The 27,738-nt window shown below is 44.6% G+C and overlaps 1 protein-coding gene and 1 long non-coding RNA gene across 9 annotated transcripts in view; one reads left to right on the top strand and one right to left on the bottom strand.

Moving 5' to 3' along the window:
- The window catches only part of LOC144314204 (uncharacterized), a 55,448-nt gene extending 47,557 nt beyond the window's left edge, over positions 1–7,891 (top strand). For 7 of the 8 annotated variants that reach the window (XR_013380028.1, XR_013380029.1, XR_013380027.1 and 4 more), the window contains one exon: positions 7,191–7,891. Coding sequence is in view for 1 of the 8 variants with exons in the window: in XM_077898043.1 (XP_077754169.1) it covers positions 7,191–7,215 (25 nt within the window). In the remaining 7 variants the exon portion in view is untranslated. Of the gene's footprint in view, positions 1–3,649; positions 3,789–7,190 lie in introns of all 8 variants that reach the window. The other variant, XR_013380022.1, reaches the window with a different exon arrangement.
- A 14,437-nt stretch (positions 7,892–22,328) lies between these two features.
- LOC144313448 (uncharacterized) lies at positions 22,329–25,564 on the bottom strand. Its single transcript, XR_013379094.1, has 3 exons — positions 25,077–25,564; positions 24,604–24,745; positions 22,329–22,610 (listed from the first exon to the last, which is right to left on the bottom strand). It is a non-coding gene; the product is annotated as an uncharacterized LOC144313448 (long non-coding RNA).
- Positions 25,565–27,738: the final 2,174 nt, after the last annotated feature.

Here is a 27,738-nt window from a genome sequence, read left to right as displayed (position 1 = left end):
ATGTGGAAAGAAATCTTATCTAAATTGCTGTTATCTGACTACAGCAGAGCCTCCAGAAAATACAACTACCGTTAATCCCCCCTCCCCCTGGGGAGTTTCCTGCAAATTCAGCTGCTGTGGGGACAGACTGCACCTTCCCAGTAGCATCAAAAAGCACAGCAGAACCTTCTGTACCTTCCTATTAAAGCCCTAACCAACACCACTACCACCCCTTTGTGTGAGGTTTGGTACATGAACCTTTTTATCTCCGGCTATTGAGTGAGTGTCTTATCGCTGAGCACTTCCACCCGCATCATAGATTATCCTTGTCTTTTCTCTTGTTAATATACCTATTGCCAGTTAATTTGCAGGCCTCCAATGACTAGACATGAGTTGGAAGAAGGAAAGTGTAACTCCTAACCCTTTTGGTGATGATTAGAGACTGCTGCTGAGATGAAGACCTCTGACTCAGCTGACTGGTGGATCTCCTTACCGGTGCTCAGGGTCTGGTTGAGCCAGGCAATAAGTACCTCTCCTTGTCTCTTCTTACCAACATTCAAGTTGGCAGGGGAAAACAGTTTCACAAACTCACTCTTTGTATTTTGTGGCTCTTGGTTTGGGAGCTCTTATTATATAGATCCTTTCCTTCCCAGGGATGGCTGTTGTGTCCAGTCTGATTATCTCATTTTGTGTCCTGAGAGCTTGGTCTGGATCTAGTGAGAGCATCCACTGTCTGGTGCCTCTGTCTGCCTGGGAGTGCACATTGTTGCACCTGTGCTCAGAAGAGGCTGTTAGGCTAGAGAGGCATGAGACTAGAGAGGCATGGGAATCTGTCATCTACAGGCATAAATAAGGGTGGGCACCCCATTTGCTGCTGCTGTCCTGCTAACCATTGCCAGCTCTTAGGGGGTCTGTCTAAATCCAAATAAAGGGTCTCGGTCCATAACACCTCCTCCTTCGTTTCCTCATTTACTTGCTAGTGCTGACAAATACCATTCTAGCATTGTCAGCTAGTGTGACAGACAGGAAGGTCTTTGGAGGAGGTCTCGCTTTTCTAGAAATCTAGAGACAAAAGTTTTCAAAAACACCATTCTCATCACTTTTTGGAATGAGATTCTTTGCTTTCTTTCTCTTTGACTATTGTTGGGAGTGACTGGTTAATGGGGTTTCATCTTCTTGTACCATTTTGGGAGATACCACTTGTGTCTATGGATAAGTTGTAGAAAGGCTTATTGGTTTTGAGTCACACTTTGAAACAGGTATCCCCTTGGAGATCTTAAATTGTCATTGGCCAGACAATAGATCCTTTGGTTTGGAAAAACTTTTGTATTTGAAAGATTTTTTGAAGGGCTCTCACTTTAAACAAACATCCTATTACCAGTATGGGAAGATCATACTGAAAAGAGGACACACACACACACACACACACACACACACACACACACACAAAAGACCAGCTGGTTTAAAAGACTCTCTTCACAAATTAAAGAACAGAAATCAGGCTTAGAGCAAAAACTAAGATGTACACCCACCAAAAACCCCTCCTCCACCTTTCTCCTGCAAATGGCCCACTTGGTGGCAGGTAATCAAGGCCTGATAGAAGCTCTCATGGAAGCCTTCCCTCCATAGGCTAATTGGGCTCACGTAGAATGAGGTACTCAGAGGAAAGAAATAAGTCCTAAACCTTTGTTGAATGTGTCTTTGGAATTAAAAAAAATCAGAGCTCTAAATCCAAAAGATCTGGAACATGGAAATCTTTTGATTTTCACCTGATATAAATAAGAAAATTCAAAATAATGTAGTTTGATGGGTTGGCTTGTCCCTTGGTATTGTTATTGAGGCTGCCACTCCATTCTTTGAAGAATTAGAAATAAAACCATCCTCACCTTATTAATCAAGTTACAAAACAGAAAATGCAGCTCTGGGAGTAACCCAAAGCTCATCTATCTTTCTTACCAATCCCATATTCTCCCATTTGTCTCATGATGCTTACAGATACTTTAAAAAGTCGGGGCGTTGGAAAAGGTACTACACTCGAGAAGGAAAAACTAAAGAGTAGATGGCTAGGACTCAGCCTCCTCAAATAGGGCTCTCCTGAACCCTCATCCTAATGAGGCTTCAACCTGGACCTATTAACAGCTACAGACTCTCAACACAAATAATTGTATTTACCTGCCTCCCCTCCCTCCCTTTAAAATGCTTACTTGAGAAAGTTCGGTGCTACCAGGGGAATTTACTGTTTGTTCCAGCCCAAATTCCTGAAAATCATATCCGTGATATGTCTTAAAGTTACTTTAAAAGGTTGCATCCTTCTCCTCCCTCTTTGGAATATGAATCTTCTACTCCCCAGAACTGTCTTCTCAAAGATCTCTAAGCCCTGTCTCTCAAATGCAAACATCCAAGGAAAGAACTCTGGCTTTCAGCTGAGGGGTGCCTTGCTTCTACTTGTACTACTGCTTCCTGTCATAAAATGTGAGAAATTTATTTCTCCTCTTGATAAGCTCCGATGTTCCCCCTTAACAAGCCCACTATCCCATTTCCTTAGCACAGCAGCTTCTGGAAAGGAACGTCTCAGTCCATTGACCCAGCCACCCGAGGCTGAACGGCAACATCTATGTGATCACACATCAGGGCAGAGAAAAAGAACTTGCAGGTCTCCCCTGCAAATACCGATAAAAAGCTTGAGTCCTTCTCTTGAACAAATAACATTCCATCCAGAAACAGTTGGGGTAAAAAGTGGGGCAAAGGTGAAAACTAACTCTTCGATAGACTAGTGGGGCTTGTATTACTGGGAAAGCTTAAGATCTCCATTTATGTGTGTACATGTGGGTATGTTTAGGTATGCGTGTTATATAATGTGTTTTGGGTTTTTTTTTTAACCTTGGGATGGTATTGTCAAATTAATTTTAAAGATTCCTCAAAAGGGCTCTACTTTAATTGGCGGAGAAAAAGAACTGCTTAAATAAATCAAATATTCCAAACATGGAAAGGAGAAAAAATGAGTGGGTAATACCAGAAAGGGAGACAGAACATGAGAGACTCCTAACTGGGAAACGAACAAGGGGTGGTAGAAAGGGAGGTGGATGGGGGGTGGGGGTGACTGGATGATGGGCACTGAGGGGGGCACTTGATGGGATAAACACTGGGTGTAATTCTATATGTTGGCAAATTGAACACCAATAAGAAATTAAAAAAAAAAAATCCCAAATACCGAGAAACATAGAAACTTGAAACATCTATGTTTCAAATTCACATCATTTAGGTAAGTCTGTGGTAATTAAGACCAGTTTAATATCACTGGCTTAATAAAAACAACTGTGTCTTCTGAGTTATCAGCATCATGCATATACTTTTAGACTATGTAAGTTTATTAATCGAGAAAGCTAATATATTTATTAGATATTTAAGAGTATAAAAGTGTATAGTTTTAATTTTAATCCAATTTAATCATTGCTCTTATAAACTTCAGTTCACTAATAATTGTGTTTCATTATATATCTGCTTAGATGTAGTTTCCAAAATCTTTTTGGTAGTTTGAAACCTTAAAGTTATACTGAGCTAAGTGATAGATATTTGTTGAATATCTAGATCACTTTTAAATAAGATAACACACTGAGCCATTAATTACTGAATAAAACTTTATCTACCTTTGGGTTTTTTATTTATACAGGGAGACTCAAGATATTTGGATCCTTTAACGAGCATGATCTTTTTGTCACACTGAGAAATCGTACAATGAGGCAACATAGGCCTGTAGAATTTGTGAGATAATATATTGATAAATTTGCTAATTCAACTACAGAATAGTGGTATGTGACAGTTCACAATCGTCTACTTCTTAGTTTTCTCTGTAAAATAAAGGTTACAAATGATTGAAAATTATAATCAATATATGTAAATTAAGCTACAAGAAATAATAAGAGTGAAGACATAAAAACTCTGAATGCCAAGTATGCAAGGAATATTGGACTGTATTTGTTAAGGAGGGGGGGTGGAGAGTAATCTTGTCCTAAAGTAATTGTTTAAAGATTGTTTCAGAATGAGAAAGAGAAAAGTGAGGGACAAAAACATGAATGGATTTCGAAAGTTGTAAAGAGTTGGGGATGGAAGGTTGGCGTAGTGCAGAGAGAGAGAGAATCATATCTCATGTGGTCAAGCTGGCTGAGATTGAATGGATTTATTATAAGGTTGAAAATGAGTTTTAGTATCAGTATGTAGCAGTGCAAAGCCAAAGTTTGATTTTCTCTCTTAAAAAGACAAAGTTTGTTGGACTATCAGTCTGTTCTTAATAAGAAATTATGAAAGATTCCCTTTTAACTAACCCACCTAGGAAACACTGTGTTTCATTGAAGTAATTTCCAGTGCTTTAGCATGTCTTTGATTATTTTAGAAAAACTAGCTGTCTCTTTTTCTCCCCCCTCAAAAAAAACCTCCTCTCTAATCTTGCTTAATCGGATGTTCAAACCTTTGACATTTTGGACAACTGCCTAAAATCAGATTCTAAATGAAGTGTCCTTGACCTCGAACTGACTTTGAGGCTTTATGGAGAGTCCCTGGAAAATCTCAAAGGCTTATTCCCTTTTACCTTGTAAAAAGAGAGATATAAACTAACTTCCTAGAAAGTTGTTCATGCCCTCCCTATCCATGATATGTCTTGATAAAATGTTATCAGTCGTAATTCCCAGTCATTGTCTTACAATGTGTCACATAAACAACCCCATTTCTTCATGAATTGTATCATTTTTTACAATGAACTCTCATCAAACTTTAACCATGGTCATTTTAATTATTTTGTCAGTGTCTGATAGTTACTGTTTTATGCTGGCGGTTTCCTAAAATCAGCTCCAGGCCAGAATATTTTGTCTTCAACAAAAGGTCTATCTCCGGGAACCATAGAAAGGTCGATAACAAGAACTCTCTGATACAGGCTTCTGGTGGCTTTGCTTAAATAACTTTGAGAACATGTCACTGGACTGAGGGAGGATTTCTGGAACTCTAGTAGGGAAGCTTATAAGTCCATCAAATTGCTAACCTAAGATTGAGCAGAATAGGAATTAATTACTTGGGACTGAATGAACAGATGAAGAAATTATAATTTTTATAGTTTTGTCTTTTTTTTTGGGAACATTTCTGCTTCTTTAATGTTTTCTTTCCTAAATATAATTTCTCATTCACATCTTTTTTTTTTCCCTATCCGGTCCCTCCAGAATTCAGAAACTCTCTTATTGCATATTCTTATTTTCATTGCAAAATAATTGTTTGAAAGTTCAGTAAGAATCTGTTCTCCTTACAACAGGACATAAATGAGAAAATTTGTTTTATCACCAAGGCTTTGATTGAAAGGTCCTATTTGAGACTAGCATGCTTACAATCAGATATGACCAGACAATTTTAAGGAATTAAGGTGGACTTTATAGAGCCAATGTTTACAAAGCCCTCGAAAGAAAGAAAAAAGAAAGAAAGAAAGAAAGAAAGAAAGAAAGAAAGAAAGAAAGAAAGAAAGAAAGAAAGAAGAAAGAAAGAAAGAGAAAGAAAGAAGAAAGAAAGAAAGAAAAGAAAGAAAGAGAAAGAAAGAAGAAAGAAAGAAAGAAAAGAAAGAAAGAGAAAGAAAGAAGAAAGAAAGAAAGAAAGAAAAGAAAGAAAGAAAAAGAAAGAAAGAAAGAAAGAAAGAAAGAAAGAAAGAAAGAAAGAAAGAAAGAGAAGCTGGCCTGCTAATTGGCTTATATTTCCCAGCCTTATGGGTGAGTATAGAAGGTCACTTTCTGGAAGGCCCAGGAACTTTAGAATGCTTGGGGAATCTCAAGAAAAGAAGAGATCACTCAAATCTATAGGAACTGCAGAGGAAGTCTGATGAGTTCTTGGCTTGGCTTATGAGCCTCAAGAGAAATTTAAAAGTCTAATCTGAGATTCTTCATAATAACCCCAGGAGAGCAAACACAAAAAGTCCGACGTGGTCAGTAACCACTCTTGCTGCATTTATGTAAATGATCAGTCCAAATTTAGTGAGACTAGGCTCATTTTGTAAAGAAGAGTGATCTTACTTTGATTATATTTGATTAAGTTGGGGGGATGATTGTAGAGAAAAATTTTATATTTCCATGAAAAATAGCAGCCTACCCTTCTGTGTTAGCAGTGTTGAGTCTTCTTCATTGTTTTTGAGCTGTTTTTCCACCTCTTTGTAAACTGAAGAGTATGCGGTCTTACATATTTTGTTAGTAATGTTTTCAATTTTTCTCCCATCCTGATATGGTATTCCTGGTAACTAAAAGCACCTTTTTTCCTGAAGCCTTCCAAGCAGAAGTTGGACAACTTGATATAATTTGAAAGAATTTATCACCATAAACACTAGAACACCTGCATCTTCCATGTTGTGCTCCAGGAAGTAAGCATGACTGTGACATTACCACTACCATCCTCACTAAAGATGTTTCGAACGCAACATCTAGAAATCCTTTTTTTTTTTTTTTTTTTTTGAGAGGGGGAGTTAGAGGGGAAAGGAGCAAAGGAAGAGGAAGAGAGGGAATCTTAAGCAGGCTCCACACCCAGTGCAGAGTCTGATGCAGGGCTTGACCTCATGATCCTGAGATCATGACCTGAGCCAAAATCGAGAGTTGGACAATTAACTGAGTGAGCCACCCAGGTGCCCTCCAACATGTAGAAATCTTGACTGACTTCCTTCTTGACTCAGAAACTGGGTTCATAATATGCTCCAACCATTATTCTTTGTTTTTCTTTCCCTTTGTAACATCTTTCCTTGAATCTTCTAATTGGAATCTTTCTCCACAGCAATCAAGCTGCTTCTTCCTTCTTTTTTCTTTTTCTTTCTTTTTTTTTTTTTGGTGAAACTTCTGGGAAGTTTCAGAGGAGAATGTGGGAGCCATTCAGACCTCTAGAGTTGATTTTAAAGTGAAAACATTTGAGCTAAAAAAATGTACAGAAAGAAATCTTATTTTAACTCCTCTTATCTGACCAAAGCTGAGCCTCTAAGAATATACAGCTGCCATTAACCCCACTCTGATGGAAGCTTCCTGTGAATTCAGCTACCTTAGAGACACTCTGCCCATTTCCATTGCCATCAAAAAGCCCCATAGAAAGCCTCTTTTTATCCTTGGCCATTGAGTGAGTTCCTACCCATCACTGAATGGTTCCATGCGTAGATATAAGTAAACCTTGTCTTTTTCCCTGTTAATCTCTTTTTTATTAATTTGCAGTTCCCAGTCACTGGACCCACACTGAAAGAAAAAAAAAAAGATTTCCCCCCAATAGTGTCCTCCCTGCTGTTGACAATGGACTGCTCCCTGATGAAGGTGGCACTGCCCTGGCTACAGAATTATCTATTCCTGTATGTATGTGGCATATGGACAGGTGTGTATTTACGGAGCTGGCAGTTCAGCGGGTTGTGACTGAATGTCCTGAGGAATTTCCTTTGAGAGGCAAAGCTTATTAAAGCAGCAACACTTCCCAGAAGATCAGAAATCCATCTTCCAACCAAGCTCATTCCCCTGCTTGTTGCATCATCAGGCCAGGCCGCTTAAAATAAATCTTCTATTAAAACTCAACCAATTACCAAACTCACCTTCCAACACTTCCAACATTAGTTTTGGGAAATGTACTGGAAGGACTCCTGCAATGGTAACTTGACCATGCACTCCCTGATGACATCGTCTTGGAATGTTGGTAAACTTCTTTTGGCATAAGCTCCAGCGAGAAGACAGTTGTCTAAGTTAATGACAGCCCTTAATTGGAGGCAGTTATGAGCTTTGGTGTCTGGTAGACTGGGCTCAGCTCCCAACTCAACAACTTGTTAGTTCTGCAACCTTGAGCAATGCTTTAACTGCTCTGAGCCTGCCTCAGTTTCCTTATTTGCAAAGTGTGGGAAGTAACCCTTGAAGGATTTGAGGAGAGATTAAAATGAGAGAAATGTATGTATGTAAGTACTTAATTTTCTTCCTGGCTTCTTTAAGGTACTTTCAAAATGACCTGGGACACAGGATTAGCACCCTAGGCAGCAATGACACAGCTCTTCTCTACATTATAGCATGTATCCTACTTCATTTACTTCATTTTCCATATCTAGTTTCCTGTTTCCTTTATTCCTGGAAAAAAGATCACATGTGCTGTATAGGCACAGAGAACATATTCAGTTTTTCCTATGAAAATCAAATCAAAATTTTTAATGAGGAGAGTGTTTTTGGTCAGTTTCTAAATAATAGTAATTTTTAAAAACTGTTTAATTTCATGAAATTTTCTAGATTTTCCTTTACCTTAGGTCTGGTGGGCACAAGTCGATATGGAGTTTAGATCCCCTTCTCTTATCTTCCTTTCCTTGCATGTATAAATCTCATTATAATTGGCCTTACCCACCATGACCTGGCTCTATGTGCCATGATGAGCCATCCTGAGTCTGGACTGACTGCATTGGGCAATAAGCAGGCCAAGATCTTTCTGGTCAGAGCTTGGCAGCATGAATTAAAGAAGATGCCAACATTGTTGCCAAATGGATGGCTCATATTTTCCATCTTGGTCTTTGTGGATGGCAGCCGTGATCCCTGTGGTGCCCAGTTGTGCAACAGATGCCAGAGGCACTGAGCCAGAGCAAGGGCCTAGGATGAAGTTAGGCCTTCCTAATGGGCATGGGCCTGGGTTGCGCTATCAACATGTATATGTGCAGCTTGAATAATCCTCTGTGACAAGTCAGTCTAAGGCTTGGTTGGGTAGATAAAATCAGAAACAGAGGCTGAGAGTGGCCCTAGGAAGAGCAAGAAGGGATGGGTCCAAAAAAAGAACTTGAATTGGTGTTGATGTAGAGAAGGGTTGTGGTCATCAGAACAGATTCAGATGAGGGGAGCTGAGGAGTTAAGTAAAGGCCATAGCTTGGATACAACCGAAGATAATAACCAAGATCATTCCAGATGCTTCCTAAAGGGTTTGTGAGCTAATGGAGGCTTCCATTTACCAACATGTGGTTTAGAATTTCTCTCAGCAACTCTACTATAGGATAGTCAATTTAAAAAAAATTAAAAAAAAAAAAAAGATAGTCAATTTATATTTCTCTAAGAACCAGTTCAAGGTGGGCCAGGACAGTGAACGGGGGATTCTGATTCCACTGGCATAAAAGCTGAATATTCTTTGGGCCAGAGCCACTGGCCCTGTTTTGCAGCTCTGTTCCCTGAACTGAAATCCAAGGCAAAGACTAGGATATTTTCTGCCCATTCACAGGGTTTGGAGAAGGGTACCTGCCATGGGGCATCTAACCAGAGAAAGCTGAGGCTTTAGGCAAAGTGTGTTTCAACTTCTGTCTTCACGTGAGAGCAATATCTTTGGTGAGTTTCAGGGAATACACCACAGGGCTAGATGTACCATCAAGGAAATCCATCTATTGCACTGAATACTTACCTGGCTGTAAGCATTTCTATTTGTGATACCCCAGAAAGGATGAAAACTAAGTAGGTGTCACTTTCACTGGTCATGAATAATTATTGACCCTTTGAGGTCCCTTAAATAATGTCACAGAACTGGGGTTTTTATTGACCTGTGCTTGGTCCCTTACCTGGTCTATGGCTTATTAAAAAAACTCTAGGGATTGGCATAAAGTGGGGTAGGGATAGGAGAGGGGGTGAATGATGAGGAGCCACTCCTATGAGACCTCTGGCCTCTTTTGGTGGGTTACTTGTATCTTAGGTCTTCCTACACCTTCCAGAACTCTTTCCAGAACTCCTTCAACTCTCTTGAATCTTCTAAGAATCCCTGGAAGTGAAAAGCTCCTTGGGCTGGGCAGCAGGTGAGGTCCTTCCTTGCTGTAGAAATACGAGGTCAAGAAACTTCTATGACCTCTTTGGTAGTGTTGTTCACACACGAAGTGAAATGAGCATCACGAGATTGCAGGAATCAGGACTCCTATGTCCTGGAAGGGCACCATATCTTTCCTGAGTGCTTCCTCCTGTCCTAACACTGTGGCAACCATTACTGACCCAATATTCTGTGGCCCAGTCTTATCCCAACCAGGTGTCCTTCCAGAAGGAGGGGCAACCTTCCCAAATGACCACACCCTAGTTCTCTATGGCTTCCAGGCCATCTGGGTTTTCCCTAATTAACTTTCATGAGACTCTAGAACACATTATATATACTAAATACATAAATTAAAAGTCTGCATGTGGCAGTTTCTTCATTGGCAAATGAAGCCTTAGTCCTAGACATAGGAAATAAATTGGCTTTATAGTACATCCGAAAGAACAAAACAAAACAAAGCAAAACAAAAAAAACTAAGACTAAAATGAACAAAAATCCTTGGCTTCTTCAAGGTTCATATATAGATAGAGACCTTGTAATTTTCTGCAGAAATGTCTTTGTACACATCAGAACAAGATACAAGTGCTTAAAGCTTGCAATGGATCCTGGAATGTCTTCAGAATCTGAGGTAACATGCAATGTAGGGTAAGGGGAAATTTTCATGTATCTCTGGCCCGTGTGAAAATGACCTCATCTATCTGGATCCTGTCCACCTACAAAGCACTTCTTAGATTGAAATGTCCAGGTGATTGCTCTAACCCTTCAACATACTTTCCTCGGATAAAAATATCTTAATACTACACATGACACCATTTTTAAAAATTGAACTTGAGAGTTTTTATAGTATTTTGCAAATCTATAGTTTGACTTGTATTTCCTGGAATTTTTCATTTTTATAACACTGTTAAAAAAAGAAAAAGAAAGAAAGAAAGAAAAGAAAGAAAGAAAGAAAGAAAGAAAGAAAGAAAGAAAGAAAGAAAGAAAGAAAGAAAACAAAACCTCAGTGGATTTGTGTGGCGGAGCTCCCCCCGGGGGGAATAGGCTGACCTCCATCAACTCCTCCCTCCACCCCCAGTAGGAGCTTGAATGATGACTTAGTGACAAAGTGTCCCATTCAGTTATTATTCAACTATATTCAATTGCTAAAGTTGGTAATTGGAGCATATCTTATTACAAAGGCAAAAGTTCAACATTTTTCCCCAGGCACAATAGGCTTGCACATTTAAAAACTTCTGGTCTGGTAAGGAATAGATGTCAGGGCACTGAGCATGCACAAATTAAACAGGGAAAGATATGTTAACCAAACGTGGGCAAAATTGCCAGGCATTACCTTGAAGATACTTAGCATTCTCGAGCCTCATTACACGGGTGCAAAAGATAAAATGGAAGGGAATCTTGAAAATCCATCAGTATTCCCAAGCTCTATTAGGCTTACACAACTGAAAATTTATTATTTATTTTTTTTTTAATTTTTTATTTTTTAAAGATTTTAGTTATTTATTCATGAGACACACAGAGAGAGGCAGAGACACAGGCAGAGGGAGAAGCAGGCTGCATGCAGGGAGCCTGATGTGGGACTTGATCCAGGGCCCCAGGACCATGACCCTGGGCCGAAGGCAGTGCTAAACCACTGAGCCACCCAGGCTGCCCTGAAAATCTATCATTTAAAATACTAGGGACAAATATTTAGACAGTAAACACAAAATATTCGTTTTTTTTTTTTTTTTTTTTTGCCTACTTTTATGAGTTGGTATCCAACTGATAGGATAGGCTGAGGCATCTAGTTTCCTGTAAAATGGTAGTCCAGTGAAGGAGCAGTTTTAGTAAGACAATAGGAGCTTTGGGTACCTGCTAGGATGTGGTCACCCCGAGTCACTGCTTCAAAGAGCAGGAAGTAAGTGTTGGAGAAACTACAGAAACCATAGTCTATGGTATTATTCTTCAAAGGTATCCCATCAGAAGATTCATTTGGGGCCCTCATTTAAGAATCTAGATTCCCAGATGCCTTCCCTGGAGATTGTGAACACTAGGTCTGGGGTAGGCCTAGGAATCAGTATTCTTAATAAGAATCCCAATAATTCTTATTATAAGGCAAATGTGGGGAGCTCTCTCCAACCTGTGATATTCATGATACATTCCTTATTTTATTCAGTTATTTAGCACTTTGTTGTTTTTCAAAGAGTGATCCCGGATCCCCTATGTCAAAATCATCTGGAGTATTTGATTAAAATCCAGACTATCTCAGGATCTCCAGGGATAGGAGCCAGAAATCTGCATTTTAAATGAGCATTCCAAATGATCATTAGGTAATACAATTTGAGAATATCTACTCTGTGTCAGGCACATAGCATGTCTCTTCAAGTCATCCATTCCCAGTTAGTAGGTACCAAATCCTTCATCAAGGATTTGCTGAGGCAGGGATCAGGAATGATGTATGTAGGAGTAATGTAAAGGGTGAAGTGAAGGGAGACAGGCATCTCTCCCTGCTTTAAACTAGAAGTCTGCAAGGTTTGTAGGAGCAAGAAGGGCAGCTGCCCTAGTGATGGAGTGGCCAGGTTTGGGGGCGCAAAGGGCATCTCAGTGAGGCCCAGGCCCCTTCAACTTCTGGAGCCTATGGATGGGCCAACCATGTGCCTGGTTGGAGTTGGCTCTGCAAAGGCTCCACAGTCTCAGGGTCAAGTGCTGGGGGCATTGATGAGAATTCTCACTTGGAATTTCCTGCCAGAGCTCCAGCCCTGCAGGACATAAATATACTTTACTTCTCTCCTTTCTTCTCCCATTTCCTTGGTTTTGTTTGAACAACTGTAATGGAACTTGCCCAGGCATTGTTCCATTTTGACACCCTATCAAGGTCTGTTCTGAATTCACTTTCTCCATCAGAAGTCTGTGGAGTGCTCATTGTTCCTATGGACTTTTACTGATGTACAATTGTTTTAAAAATAACTTGTCCAAAAGAAAATAACTTGTCCAAAGCATAACTGGAGAATAATAAGTAAATGTATTTCAAGTAAATTTTGGCTGGTGATTCCAATTCTGTTTTCTCTGACTGCTCATGTGGATGAAAGTTCAGACAAATGCCCTTCTGGTTTTGAATGGTCAAAGAAATAAAAACCACAATGATAATGAAGTACTCAGGAATCCCACATAACTGAGGCTCTAGCATAGAATCTGAAGTCAGAAAATCTGAGTGAATTTCATTCTCTTCATCTATAAAAGGGGAATGATGAGACCTGCTTTAGCTACCTCACTAGATTGCTGGAAGTCCCATGACTTGGTAAACTATAAAGCTTTATACCAACATCGATTCTTTTTAATAATTTTTTTTCTTTTCACTTTGTCCCCCCTCTAGCTTCAGATGTCCCTGACACATTTTTAGATAGTATGGCTCAGCCTAAAATAAAGCACTAGAAAGACATAGGCATTTGGGGGAGAGGTGCTTACCATTGAAACTGTCGTTATTACAGAGACAATTATTTGGACCAAAGTATTATATATTTGCTAAGGTCTGAGAAGGAGGAAGTATGATGCAAATAGCAAAGGTCCCAGTGACAAATGAAAGGCATTTGGAAACTATGGTGCATTGTTCTGTTCTTCTGGAAGGCAAAACACTGCTGGGATGAAGACAGAGCCCTTCCAAGTGGATGATGAAATGTACTTTATTGACATTATCAATAAGGATGTATTTATGGGAAACAGACATCAAGTATAGCTCACACTTATGGGACTTGGCAGGTAAGCACAGGGAAGTGGGAAGTCTGATCTTGAAGTTTAGACCTTTGGGCTTATTTGGCCTTGGTTTCATGCCTGATTAGCTGTGTGATTTTTAGGTAATCACCTTTCCTCATGCATCCTCAACCTACTTCTGCATAAAATGGGTATAAAACTTTCCATTATACATTATAAGAGCATAGGCCATGTTTTTCGTTTGAGGTAAAACATTGTACATAGTTTATCATTACTAGGTAATGAACATTACCTCTTACATGTGTGTTAAAATCAAGGAAGATATACAACAGAGATAGCAAATCATATCGTGACACACAGACCTCTCTGTTTAATATTTGACTTGTGTAATATGAATACCTTACTTTGGGTTTTCTGTTTTTTTTTTCTTTTGTTTTGTTTTGTTCCCCCCCCCCTTCAAATAAGGGCAAAGATATCTGCTCTGTCATTAGACCATCAAAAGTTTAAAACTCGCCCCTCTTCAGGACAGCAAACAGGAAAGGAACTTCATCATTCCCAATCACCTCTTTGCATTTCTTAGCACCTCATGAAAAGAATGAAGAGTTTTGGTGCAAGGGATGCAGGTTCATTAAGTTAATGGTCCTGCCCTAAATGCATGTGTATTACAAGTTGATGAATCATTGCTGGTTCCTGCAGAGTTTTTTTAACTGGAGAAAAAGTTAGCATATTGATTGTTGAAGTTGTCAGGTTGACAAATCCAGGTAACAAAGAACTTTTCTTTTAGGATTAGTCAGGAGTCATAGGATGTTTGAAGCCAGAAGGAACCTTCAAAACCATCAGTTTATAGATGAGAAGTCTGGTGCACCGAGGTAACTTGTAACAGTAGTAATAGGAAAGATTTATTGAGTGTTTTATGTGCTAGGTGGGTATTATGTGATTTGCATGTTCATTTAATGTTCAAAACAATCCTCAGAAATAGGTGCTGTTATTAATGCTGTAGTAGAGATAAGGGAACTGAGGTTCGAAGAAATGAAGCCTTATGCTCAAGATTACACAGTCTGTGGATTCACCTGAGATGCCTTGGTGTCTTTGTCAGTTCATTCTGTTATAACAGAATACCATGGTCTGGGTGGCTTAACCAACAGAAATTTATTTCTTACAGTTTGGAGGCTGGAAAATCTAAAATCTAGGTGTTGGCCAATTTGGTATCCAGTGAGAGTCCTCTTCCTGATTTGCGGATAGTCGCCTTCTTGCTCATATCCTCATGTGGTGGAATGAGATCTTTCCTTATAAGAGTGCTGATCCCATCCCTGAAGGCTCCATCTTCATGACCTAGTTATTTCCCAAAGTCCTCACCTCTAAATACCATCACACTGGGGGATTAGGCTTCAAAGTACACATTCTGTGGGGGACACACACATTCAGTCCATGGCACATGACAAGAAGTATTGATAATTAGCATTTATTGGGCACATCTTATGTGTCAAACACTATACTTGGCACTGAGAACACAAAGGTAAAAATAATGAGAAACGTTCCCATCTTTGTGGTATATACAGAGCAGTGGGGGACACAGACATGAATTAATGATCATATAAACACATAATTACAAACTGGGAAGAATGGTTTTGAAGGGAAAAAATAGGAGTGGGGAAAACAGAAGACTTTGTCTAGTCAGGGGTGTCAGAGTGGCTTCTCAGGGGCCAGAACCATTGAGCTGCAATCTGAAGGGTGAGAAAGAGTGTTTCAGATTTGGGAAATGGAAGTGCAAAGACCCTTGGCTGAAGCACAAAGAGCTGGGGTGAGGGTGCGAGATCGTGGACAGAGGTGAACGCTCCACAGGAGCCAGATTATCCAGGGCCCTGAGATGTTTGATCTTCATCATGAGACCAATGGCTTCTAGAATTATCCTAAAGAAAGGTCACCAGTGACATGGTAGTTACCTAGTTTTTTAGCCTTACCCCAGGTTCCATCCTCCCCAAATGTGTGGAATGCCCAAGAGCAGTAGTCGTGGTCCCATGGACCTCTAGTTTCAGGTCCTCCAAGAACCTCAGGGACCTTTCTCTGCTCCACACTTCCATCCCCTAGTGTAAGATTGTATAGTTAACTCTTTAAAAACATTTTTGTGTATGTGTCTATATGTATGGGGGTATGGTCCTCAGTGTTTATTCCTCCTAATTTTTCCAAATGCCCATACCTCATGTACTGCATTGACTGCATTTAGTGAGGCCACTTAGATCTTTGGAACACAACTATTTTTTTGAACAGTGCATCTGTCCAATATTTTGTTTTAGCCCATGTTCATTAGTAGCACTAAAATGTCTATGCTGGGTGTCTGGGTGGCTCAGGTCATGACCTCAGGGTCCTGGGATGGAGGCCCATGTCAGGCTCTCTGCTCAGTGGGGAGTCTGCTTCTCCCTCTCTGCCTGCCCTTCCCCCTACTCTTGTGCATGCTCTCCCCTCTCCCTCTCCCTCTCCCCCTTTGTCTCTCAAATAAAATCTTTTTAAAAAATAGAATAAAACATCTATGCCATGAAGAGCTCACTTGGGTTGAGAAGTCATTCCCCCATTGCCACCACGCTTATTGGCAAAAATCATTTTTCATCCATGGTCTGGCTGCTAAATTTCCCATTAGAGCTACTTTCTTTAGACTAAAACATTATGTAGTATGTTAAAATAAATGAATAACCTGAAAACATGTAACACTTAGGTTATCAGTCATTTACACCATAATGAAAATGACTTTCAGATCTTTTCCGTTGGCTAAGTTTCAATAGAGATGGAGGGGAAGTGCAGAAGGTCACTGGGCTCCTGGTTAAGGTGGAAAGTGGAGCTGATAGGTGTGTGGAGGAGGAGCAAAGCTGTGGTGAAGACTCTGCTATTCAAAGTTGGCAACTTAGAACAACGTCAACTCTTCTTTCTTTCCTGCTCCTGAATGCTATTTATTTATTCTTTGGTAATTATCCATCACAGTGAGTAAATTTCTGGTTAAAATTTTCAACGTGGTTTCCTTGAGGCTGTAATTACCTGAAAACTCTGGATTAAAAATAGTAACTTGAAATACAAACATTTAACCCTGGCCATATAGCCAATTGTCTAAATAGACAACATTTTTTTTTCACATGTCAGTTATTTTCCTCCTCCAATACAGTACAATATCTTAAAGGCCTACTGTGCCTGAAGGCATCATTTGGCTTAATGGGAGATGCAGCTTTGGAAAAAAAAATTAGCTAAATTCGACAGCAGTGTGATTCAAGATGATTGACACTTGAGAGTGAGCATCCAAGTTTGTTTCATGAATAGTAGGGGGAATTTGGCTTCATTTGAACATTTACTTATCAGTGTTTGTGCTACTGGTTTCCAGGCAATGTATAAATGACAGCTTGCTTGCATGTGGTACAGAGAACGGAGGCAAATCCATCTTTGAGGAGGCAGCCAGGGCCTCCTCCATTGGGCCAACTAATGGGAGGACGCAAGTGGAGACAAGACAAGGTGGCAGCTTTGTGCTAAGTCAGGAAGACTCTGGAACCCTGCTCGCATACTGGGCCTACTGCTTGACTGAAGGAAATCTGCTGAGGTGGTCAGAGGGACATGGTCTTTCTGTTCAAAACTTGTATCTCCACTGGCTTTGACATAGTTTGTGAAATTCTATTTCGGGCTGTGCAGCATCACACCAGGTGTTGAGCCAGACGTAAGTGCTCTGTTAAGTTTCCTTCAAAGCCTGCTCAGGACTTAACTTCAGCCCTAAAAAGTGTCTGATGTTTGGGGATTGCTGGCGTTGTGAGGGATGTAAAGGGATTCATCCTCCTGCGCAGCCACCCTCATCCCTGACCACAAGAGCCACTTCTGAACGGAAAGAGGTGAAATGGGCCACTGTGTCACAGTTAGCCTAGGAACAGAGAAGAGCTCAGGACCCAACTGTCCAGACGGAGGGCAGCTGAAACCCAGTGATGGTCAGAAACTCACTGGTGCACTGGGCGTCTCATGGAAAGTGGATGCGGATTATGGCCCATGTAGTGGCACAAATGGAAACCTGCAGCCCGGATGCTGCTTTCTCAAAGGGAAATGTTAGCTAAGAGGGAAAACATGTCCTTCCTTGACATGGAAAGCTGAGGAGTTGTATCTCATGGAATGCACAAGGGCAGCAGCTAGCGTGCCTGGTGCAGAGTGAGGCCGAGGAGGAACTGAGAGTAGTTTCATCAGACAGTCACACTTGGAAAGAAAGGTTACTTGGTTTATTCGATCAGATGGTAATCGTGGCATTTTGAAATCATTTTGCTGTTTCCCCCACTTATCAGCCTCTTTTTTTGCCTCAACCAAAACCATATGATTCAACCAGAAATTCTGTTCCACGAGCATTTGACGAGGCCAGAGGTGAAGGCGGGGTAGGGGAGGAATGGTGTGAGCACCCCAGCTCCACCACTGCCCCTTCCTTCTGCACCTTACAGAGCAGATACTCCTTAGAGGGACACCAAACTCCCGTAAATCACCATTAGCTTTTCTGAATTCGTTGCTGTCCTGGGCCACAGCAGGTGGCATTCGCCGTGAGGGGAAGCAGTAGAGCTTTGCTGGGGGTGGTTGGGGACAGCCCACTGGGCTGCATGGCTCACAGTCACAGGAAGCAAGATAACTTCCTGCCCCACTTACCAAGTACCAGGCTAAGCCATCCCTGGGGTGGCCCACTTTCCCGACTGGGTTGACTTTCAGTTCCACGGCCCTCCTGGGTTGATGTCTCCCCCTCTCCAGGAAGAAGAAAACGGGAGATCAAATTTGGAGATGAAAGGTGAGCTTTAGGTGCAGGGAGGCTTCCAGAAGCTCATTGAAGAACCTCAGCCAAGAGGAGAGGGGGGCAGGGTCAACCTCAGGAAGGTCTTCCTGAGCCCCTCCTCCCCATGACCCCTAATGCTCTTGCTTAGCTGGCCCAGCCTCCAAAGCGCCTTCTCTGCTTCCTCTTCCCCCCAGAGGGCCCCCATCAGCAGTTAGCCAACTGTGAGAACTTATCCTGCCTCCTATTAGGGAGCCTGGATTCCTGCTCCGAACGAGACAATTGAAGTTCAACCTGCCCTTCCTACTGTTGGGGAATCAAAAGTCTGGCCAACACATAGAGCCATCTTCACATCAGTGTGGAAAAGAAGGCAACTGAGTAATTATTTGAGTATGTACAACCGAGCGCACGCAGGTCGGTAGCTGACAAGACACCACCGAGTCAGGATGAGATGTCACACAACTTATACAGCAAAGCAGATGATGTGGCAACTGGGTCTCTCTCACCTCAAGGCTACATCTTGAGATAGGTTCCCACGTATACTCCAGGGGCACGTGGTTATGTCTGAGGGGTCACTGAGGCCCGTGACCTTGAAGACATCTCTCGCATTGTAAAACTGGAGAGACTGGGCTTCCCTAGTCCCTCGAGAGACCCACATATCTCCTGAAAGGCTAGAGCAAGGGCTCAGGCCCATCCCCTCGGCCAGGAGACCCTCCCTACTACGAGTCATAGCTAAAGGACTCTCTGTGGGGCGTTGACCTCTAATGTGGCCCCCCTTGTAAGTAAAGCGCATCCTGTTCTTTTCATAGCTCTGTCCCTGAGGTGTAGGCCACCCTCGTGGCTTTTCTCCTTCACTACCACCCTTTCCCTGAGTGCTTTCATGGAGCAGGCCCAGTGGGTGGGGAGGAGTCAGGCCACCCTGTGAGCCCTTTTCCCATGCATCACCACCCTTTGGCAGACAGGTCCTATGGAGAGAAAGATGCCCTGTCCCTGCGGGGCAGGCACAGAAAAGCAATCAGATGAAAGGACCCCACAGGAAACTGGGACCCATGGCACCCCTTGAACCTGCCCTCTAGAGCTTCCAACATGAAGAGGCAGGGAAAGATTCCTTTCTGTCCCTTTAACCAAATGTTAAATCAGCTCCACAAGCTTCAAGATGGAGAGCGAGGAGTAGGGGAGGCCTCCCCATTACTGCCAGCTTATACTTAGCTCCTAACACCTACCTAGTGTATCTCAAACTCCAGTTGGCGCTTGCAAGGCCTATTTAAAGTGCACACTTCTGGGGATGCCTGGGTGGCTCAGTTGGCTAAGCATCTGCCTCTGGCTCAGGGTCGTGATCCCAGGGTCCTGGGATCGAGATGTGTGAGGCTCCCTGCTCAATGGGGAGCCTGCTTCTCCCTCTCCTTCTAAGCCCCCACCCCCCGCCATGCGCTCTCTCTTGTGCTCTCTCTCAAGTAAATACATAAATAAAAAGTAAAGTGCACACTTGTGATGCATTTACCTAATTCAACTTTGGGGTGGGTCCAAGGAAGATACATTTTTATAAAGCACCCTGGATGAATTCGGTGTTAGAGGTATGGAGAAACACTGACTTTCATTGTGCCGTGACCCAACAAGTATGCCCAAGCCTATCTGCCTAGCCAGGGGCTCCTCAAAGACAGGATAGCATATGCCAACAGTGACCTAGGCTCCCTGTCGTGCACTTTGGAAATATTCACCAAGGTAAATGGTCCTGGGGCCCAGTCTCAGGGACACTAGAAAGAAGGCAAACTAGTATTTTTACTGCAGGATTTTAATTAATTAATTAATTTTTTTAACTGCAGGATTTCTTAAATCCTTATCATGTCAATATACTCTGATTCTCAAGGAGGGGTCGTTAGGGATGCATCAGGACGGTGTTCTTCCCTGCGTGAACAGCTGCTAAAGTGCTTGCTCGGCCGTCTGAAATAATGCTAGCTGCGCCAGGGTACATGGGCTGCAGCATGCATACGAGTAAGGCATGCACCGGGTGATACACAGGCCCAGGTGCCACAGTCACATATGCCCCATAGTGGAGTCACACATGCTATTTTACTTCATCTCCACATAATCCCGTGAGGTGGGTGTTATTCATGCTCCCTTGACGATGAAGAAACTGGGGTCAAGAGAATTTAAGTAACTTGTCTGAGATTACACCAGCATTAGATGATGTCGCTGAGATTCGAATCCAGGGTTCAGACCCAAATCGATCTGCCTCAAACCCACATTCTTTTCCTGATCCTCCTCTGCACCCGTAGCCATGTAATAATACTTTGGGTGGAATCGTGTCTTCTGTGGGGTTAGGTTCTAAAGTCAGGTGCAATCAAAGGTAAATTAGAAAAATATTTAAATCTCCCGTAAAGTGCAATTACGCAAGGTTCAGGGCATATAATTCTGTCCACTATTATGTTGGTCTAAATATATAAGGCTTCTGGGTGTGCAAAATATAATTTTAAGGCATCTTTATTTTTAAGTATATAAAAGAGAAAACTTGTATAATTGAATTAATGTCAATTGAACATCCATATGATGCCTCTCCACATCGGTAGAAATGTGTGCCAGATTAACAAGGGTGACATTGTACAGAATCGTACGGCTTTAGAGCCTGAAAATAATCAATGATCAACTAATTTGTTGCATATTTGAGGGAACTGAGGCCCCAAGAGGGTGTCCTTTGCCCAACGTCACTGTCTACCTTTGCTTCCAAAATGCTCTGTGAGCCTGAGCGTCTGCTCCCTGAGCATCGGCCAGGAGGAGAGGAGGAGCCACCAGCTTCTCTTATCTGGTTCCATCCCGGCCCTGCTGACCCAGTGGATGGTGTGCAGGGACTGGCAGGTGGATGAGGTGGCTGACATCGGGCCTTCGCACATCCTGGGGAGGCAGCCGCCCACGGGGCAAGCTTCAGCGCCACCTGGGCATCGTCTCCCCACAGGAGACAGGTCCCCAGCCTCCGCCTCTTGTCTGTACAGTTCCTAGGATGGTCCAAACTGGTGGATCCGTGAAAGGGCCCAAGGGTGTATAAAGGGAAAGACATCTGGAGCCATGGAACTCGATACACCTCCCACACACGCATACACACACACACACACACACACACACACACACGCACGGCGCACATGCTCCATTCCTTTGAAAAAGGAAGAAGCCAGGGTATGTGAGGGGGTCAGCTGTGTGGACTGCTGATTAGTGTACTGAATCTAAGGAATGGGGCAAGCCGTGGAGAGGGCCCTGATGGTTGTGGTGGGGAAGGCGGGCGAGTTCTTACTCTAATCATAAGGGTGAGGAGAGTGAGCAGAACTGGCCTTGGCTGTGGGAGAGCACACACACCCCCTTTCGGTGCCCTGACCGATCTCGTTGGCCCCCTCCCACCCCATCATCCATCCGATGCCCCCTTGGCTACCTTCATTCTGTCAGCTAGCGGCCAGGGTGTGCGAGCTGTCCCTACCAAGATGGCGCATGACAAGGGGGTGAGTTCCTCTCAGGCACGTTCGTGTGGGTAGTCCTACAGTTCTCAGTGCTTCCAGAGGCAAAACCATATGTGGGTAGAGTGTCAGACAGGTCGGAGGAAAGTTCTGGGCCCCGTGCCTTCATGATGCATTTCATATCACAACCCAGGTCAAGTCTGTTACTTCTGTAAGCAGGAGGGAGGCTGGGCGGGAAATTAGGGGAGGCCCATCACCCTCTACCCTGAAAAACCCTCCATGCCTGAGCCTGGAGGTAGAAACCACCCTCTGATACACAAATGCCTCATTTTCCTGCCCTCGTTTTCCAGATATTTGTTCTTATATCTGAAAATCTTTAGTTTTATGGCACCATTGGGAAGCAGCCCCCTCTGCCCCCAGTGCAGCGCAGGCCATTCATACTTACATGATCTTTTCCTGTGATTTTCATCAAGGCAACTGATGGCATCCCAGGTTGTTGCCCCTTCTCCCCTCCCCCCTCCCTGGACTCTAAGAACATTCGCCTGCGGTGGTTGTGAGCAAACTGTGTTTAGTTCCTTTTCAAAAATAAAAATATCCTGGAAAGACACGGAAGTGAGCCCAGACACCCAAGTTGTTGGCTCTCATTTGACAAGGAAAATTTCGGTGTCTGCTTTCCTTGTTTTATTCAAATGGGAAGATGACCCACACCCTGTGGCACGTAAGGCCCAAAGTGATATTTCACAAAGAATATTGTTAAGAACTGCTTACATCAAAATGACCTGGGAAACTTGTTAGCAGGCCAGTTCCTCGGCTGGGAACTTCATTTTTAAGGGTGCTGAGGCTTCAGAACTTTTGGACAAAAGGCGTCAGTCTTTCTTGAGAGTGAAAACCCCATCTGAGTGGCAGGTTATCCTGTCTGTCATTTCCTGGAGAGTTCCTGGAGTAGAAATACCCTGCAGAACAGGAAGGTCCAGCACACTTAGGGTCTTGAGGGAACAACAGGGCAACAGCAAGGCTCTGTTCGTCTAGAAGGCCCCTTGTTCTGTGCTGCCCGGGGCCTTCTACCCAGACCTCCTACTCAGCCAGGGACATGTAAGCCCACCTGTAGGTGGGCCTTGGGACAACCTGGCCTCAGAACGATGGAGCCAGTGTCCCCAAGAATTTCTCAACAGTCCACCATTCCCTGGTCACTCTACAGGTACAGTAGGCTCACGGAGACACCCCTGAGAACACAGCCTAAAAAATGGCGCCCCAACTACCCAAGACTTAAATCACCACCATCACCACCACCACCACCACCACCACCACCACCATCATCTTGTCCATCAGGACAAAGCAAAGTCATCCTGGGAGGGAGCATGGCCTGTGCTCAGATTCCATATGTGACATAAATAGCTCTATGGGGTAAGCAGAGTTTCCTGCCCCTTGGTGCTTCCATCCATAACACAGAGATACTAGAATAATCTGCCTCTCAGGATCGTTTTAAGGATGAAATGTGACCAGGATGCCTGGGTGACTCCACGGTTGAGCGTCTGCCTTCAGCTCCGGTCGTGGTCCTGGGGTCGTGGGATCGAGTCCTGCAGGGAGCCTGCTTCTCCCTCTGCCTGTGTCTCTGCCTCTCTCTCTCTGTGTCTCTCATGAATAAATAAATAAAGTCTTAAAAAAAGAAGAATGAAATGTGACCGTGTGCCCCAAATTCTTAGCACAGGGTTTGCCATATAGTGAGTGCTCAGGACACAGACCGCAGCCAGTATGTAGGATGTCTTTGTGTGAAAAACAAAAACAAAAAACACAAGACTGTCTTCCTTGGGGTAGACATGTGGGAACACAGGCTTCTGCGTGGGGTCTGGCTCAGGCTGGTGCCTGGGTTCTTATCTTGGGGGAGCAGTCTCTCCCTGGGCCCGCCTGCTGTGGCTGGTCGCATAAAACGGATTGAGGAAGCTGCCACTAGCTGTCACACAGGGGGTGGGAGCTGCCCGGAACCCGGATTCTCCCTGCCAGGGCTGCAGGGTAGGGGGTTGCTGAATTGCCAGCCCTACGCTCAGCGACCACAGAGGCATGAGGACACCCTTGAACGGCCCCCTTCCGAGCCTGGTACAGCGGACGGTGCTTCCTGTTCCTCCTAGAGCCTCCCTGATAGAGGCGACCTGCTTCTTTCAAATTCGGTCACTGTTCTCTCGCCTTCTTGCGTGAGTCACGGGCAGCCCTTGCGCAGTCGGGGCGCCAGGCGACTGGCCCTGACCTCCCGGGAATCCCCGGCGCCCAGCCAGCCGCTGGGAGTCGTGCACCGGGGACCCGGTCACAGGCCTGTCCCCCCCACCCACACACCCCCCTGTCCCGAGCCCCACCCCTCCACAGCTATTCCTGGAATGCCTCCCCTCGCAATGCACATGCACACGTGTGTGCACCCAAGGACCCGTAGGTGACACTCCGCAGCCGGCCAGGCCCAAGGTCGCCCCGAGGTCAGGATGCTTGGAAGGAGGCCCCCGTGTGCCTGGCCACGCCTCCCACAGGTGCCTGGCAAGGTGTGTGTGGACGGGCCCGGGAAGAGATGGTTCTGGAGCGCTGCGTTCAACCCAGAGGAGGCCACAGTCCCGGGGAAGGAAAGCCAGGGGAGCCTCGCAAATGGGAAGTAGATCCCTTTGGGCAGGTGCAGGTTGGCGGGGTAAATCTGGAAGGAAAAGGGGCATCAGACTTCCTGGGGCAGAGCCAAGGCCTGGTCCGGCCCCTGTGTCCCCTTACAGTTACAGGTGAGGACCCAAGGGGGACCTGAGGTCCTAGGCTCACGCTCTGCAGCCGGCAGGCAGCCCCAAGGTGCCACCCAGCCCCCTGCCCCCTGAGCATCAGCTTCCTTGGCACAGGTACGAAGAGAGCCTTTTTCCCTGAAGGATATTAGAGAGAAGGGGAGGTGAGTCTAGTTCACCGAGCCCTCCCCGACTCCCCGACCTGGGTCTCTCCTCTCCTATGCCGGGTCCCCACGCAGGTCGACGGGCCGCAGGCCTCTCGGGAAGGTTCTGCTGCTGGATGGATGCAGGCGGGGTAATGGTGCGCGGGCCTGATTCCAGGTTGGTGCGGCCCTGGTGAGTGGCTGAGAGAGGCAGAGAGGGCAGTTAGCTGCCTGATTTTTCTTCTTTGACCAAAACATGAGAACTTGAGTGTGGCAAAATTAAAAAAAAAAAAAAATTAAAACAAAAACAAAAAACAAAAAACAAAAATCCCCTTTGGCTAGAGAAGTTTCACATTCTGAGAAACAAAACCAAAAAGGAAAAAAAGAAGCTTGTAGGCCAGCGTGGTGGAGGATGAGGTCCCTCCTCAAGTTGTAAACACACGTGGCCTCCCCCAGGATGCCCGGGGAATCCCTCTGGCACTTCCCTCCCACAAAGACAAGGTGGGGGGGGGGGTCCTGTGACTCAGTTTACCCGGCAAGATGGTGCTGGTTCAGGACACTCCCACAGATAAGGGCCGGCTGATCTTTCTCTGTTTCTAGGCCTGAATCTCATCCCCAGCCTCCGGCCTTCCCCGAGAGGGACCGTCTCATAAAAGTGACAAGCCCGCGTGTTGTGCGCCGCTTTCGTGTAGCCACGTGGGTTCACGGTCACGGGAGGTTTCGGTGTTCCCCTCACGTCTGGGTCGGCGCGGGGCTGGCAGAGGAGCCGTAGAGCGCCTTGATCTGAAAGGGGGAACTTCGACTTTGGCCGTTGGGACCAGCTGAGGGAGACCGAGGCTCCCTGGAAGGGTGGCTAACCACACCCTGGGGTCCCGGGTTCTGGGCCCCGCTGCTCTGACCTGTCCGAGGGCCACAGCCCAGCCTCCACGGACCCTCAGCCTTCGCCCAGCGAGACCTTGGCCCACAGAGGAAGAGCCGCCTGTGTGAATTCAGAGCAGCCACGCCAGAGGGTTACTGAACACCTAATAGGGCCTTCACTAGAACCTTCTCAGCCTCCTTTGGGAGCGCTCTTATCATATCTGCATGGTTTTCAGATAAGGAAACTGAGGCAGAAAGAAGCCTTGGAAATCCATTTGATTTAAAAGCTGCCGCTCTAACAGCCTTGAGCGTACAGCCATCCTCTGTGATTACACCAAGCGACGTCTAACAAAAATGGAGCAATTCGGTCAATGATAACAGCCAACCAACCACATCTAGTGGGGTGAACACTAAAAGGAATGGGAAGTTCCCACCAGGAGTGTGTGTGTGTGTGTGTGTGTGTGTGTGCGTGTGTTTGTAAAATGAAGACAGGCAAGAACCAAAGAGAAGTGTTCGTTTTCTAAGACCATTGGTTGACTTTTTTCTGTGGCTAAAAAAGGTTGTAGTAGAAATACTGAGCTGGGGGCGGGGGGTGGGGGGAGCATTTCAAACCACCAGCAACACTAAGAGAGCTCAAAACCACCACACTGTTTTTGCCCAAGTCGTGTCACCAGATAACTGTGCTAAAAATTGACCATTTGGTCAAAGGCAGGGACGCCCGGAAACAGAGCCCCTATTGGCGCATCTCTGTGACCCTCTCTCGGCCTCTAGGTCCCCGAGTTAGAGGTTTTGCTCACACGCTTGGGTATTCCAGCCTTCTTGATGGGACCCCCCTGAAATACTCCCACACCCACCCCTGCGCAATACAGAACCGGAAACTGCTTCTGCGTGTCGGTTCGAAGGCCCCAAGAGGTCAGAGGTCTTCCGAGGACGAAATGCTCTCCTTTTGGGCATGAAAAACCATTGTAAAGGAAATGATTTAGAAAACAAAAACAAAAAAGAAAGATCTGCAATTTTTCAATCCAGAGCAGACAGATAAATATTTCGGTTCAATCTGTTTAAATAATGAACATGGGAAGCCTATTGTTCAGTACTTTTCATAAAAAAGATCTAACATTCTTGAGGTTTTTTTTTTCTTTTGTCTCGTTTTTTAAAGACCTCCTTTATACCCTGAATATTCACGGAACTTTCCAGAGCCTCAATAGAAAAGAACAGTGAAAAAAAAAAAAAAAAATCCTTGACATGAACTCCAAGTAAAAGCAAGCAGCAATAATTTTTTTTAAGATTTTATTTATTTATTTGACAGAGAGAGAGAGAGAGCAAGCCGGAGGGAGGGGCCACAGGAGAGGGAGAAGCAGGCCGCCTGCTGAGCAGGGGGCCTGACTCCTGGGATCCTGACCTGAGCCCAAGGCAGACAGACATTCAACCGGCGGAGCCACCAGGTGCCCCACACAGTGAAATTTTTAGCTGAATTTTGAAACAAATCAAAATGAGTCTCTACTCCTAAAACTACTGGTGAATTATGCACGGTCAGAGCTGAAACTATCTTTTTTTTTTCTCAAGTGTTGGATTAGAGTAATGGGTACAGCGGGCTAGTCGCTCAGTTCATATTCTGATTACTTGAAGTTTCTAAGTTTCTCTCCATCTCATGTTTCCACGAGTTGGTAACAAGAGTTTTAAGGTTCACACCTCTGTTGCAGGCACAGAGCGAGGAAGATGAGGCTGCAGTGGATGGGTGTCTCGCTCCACATCCTATCCCGCGAGTCCTGTAGCTCCATCATTCTGGACAACAGACCTGTGACCCTGGCCCTGCACTCTGCTCACATGTCTCTGTGCACTTGCGTGTGAGCAAAGGAGCTACAGTTGCCGTGATTGCGGGTTTCTGGGCAAATCCTGGAGGCAGAAGCAGTGGCAGTTGAGTGTGGGGGGTGTAGGGCAACGGTCAGGTTGTTTTGAGCAGAGTTTGAACCCTGAGCTGACCTCTTTTCCCCTCCACTGATCTTCACCCTCTTAATCCAGGAAGAGTGGGCCCTGGAGGTACAGCTGGTTCCTCCAGAAGGATCCCTCATGCTGTACAACAGTGCTGTGGACGGGACATGAAGAGTCAGAAGACTTGGAAGTCTTCCTTCACCCTTTAAATGGCCTTGGCGGTTGGGGCGACTCGATGTCACTAAGCCAGGCTTCCCATCTGTAACATGGGGCCACACCACCCCGCCGACCCTTACAGAGCTACACAAGGAACACGCAGAAGGCGAGACCGCGCCATGCGAGACTGAGGTTATTGGCACACCGTGGTCCCCCCTGCGAATCCGGCACCACCCACTTCAGGTGCACTG

The sequence above is a fragment of the Canis aureus genome, chromosome 5 (assembly GCF_053574225.1).
Source record: "Canis aureus isolate CA01 chromosome 5, VMU_Caureus_v.1.0, whole genome shotgun sequence".
NCBI lineage: Eukaryota > Metazoa > Chordata > Mammalia > Carnivora > Canidae > Canis > Canis aureus.
The sequence above is the reverse complement of the archived record's forward strand: the minus strand, read 5'-3'. Positions and strand labels throughout refer to the sequence as shown.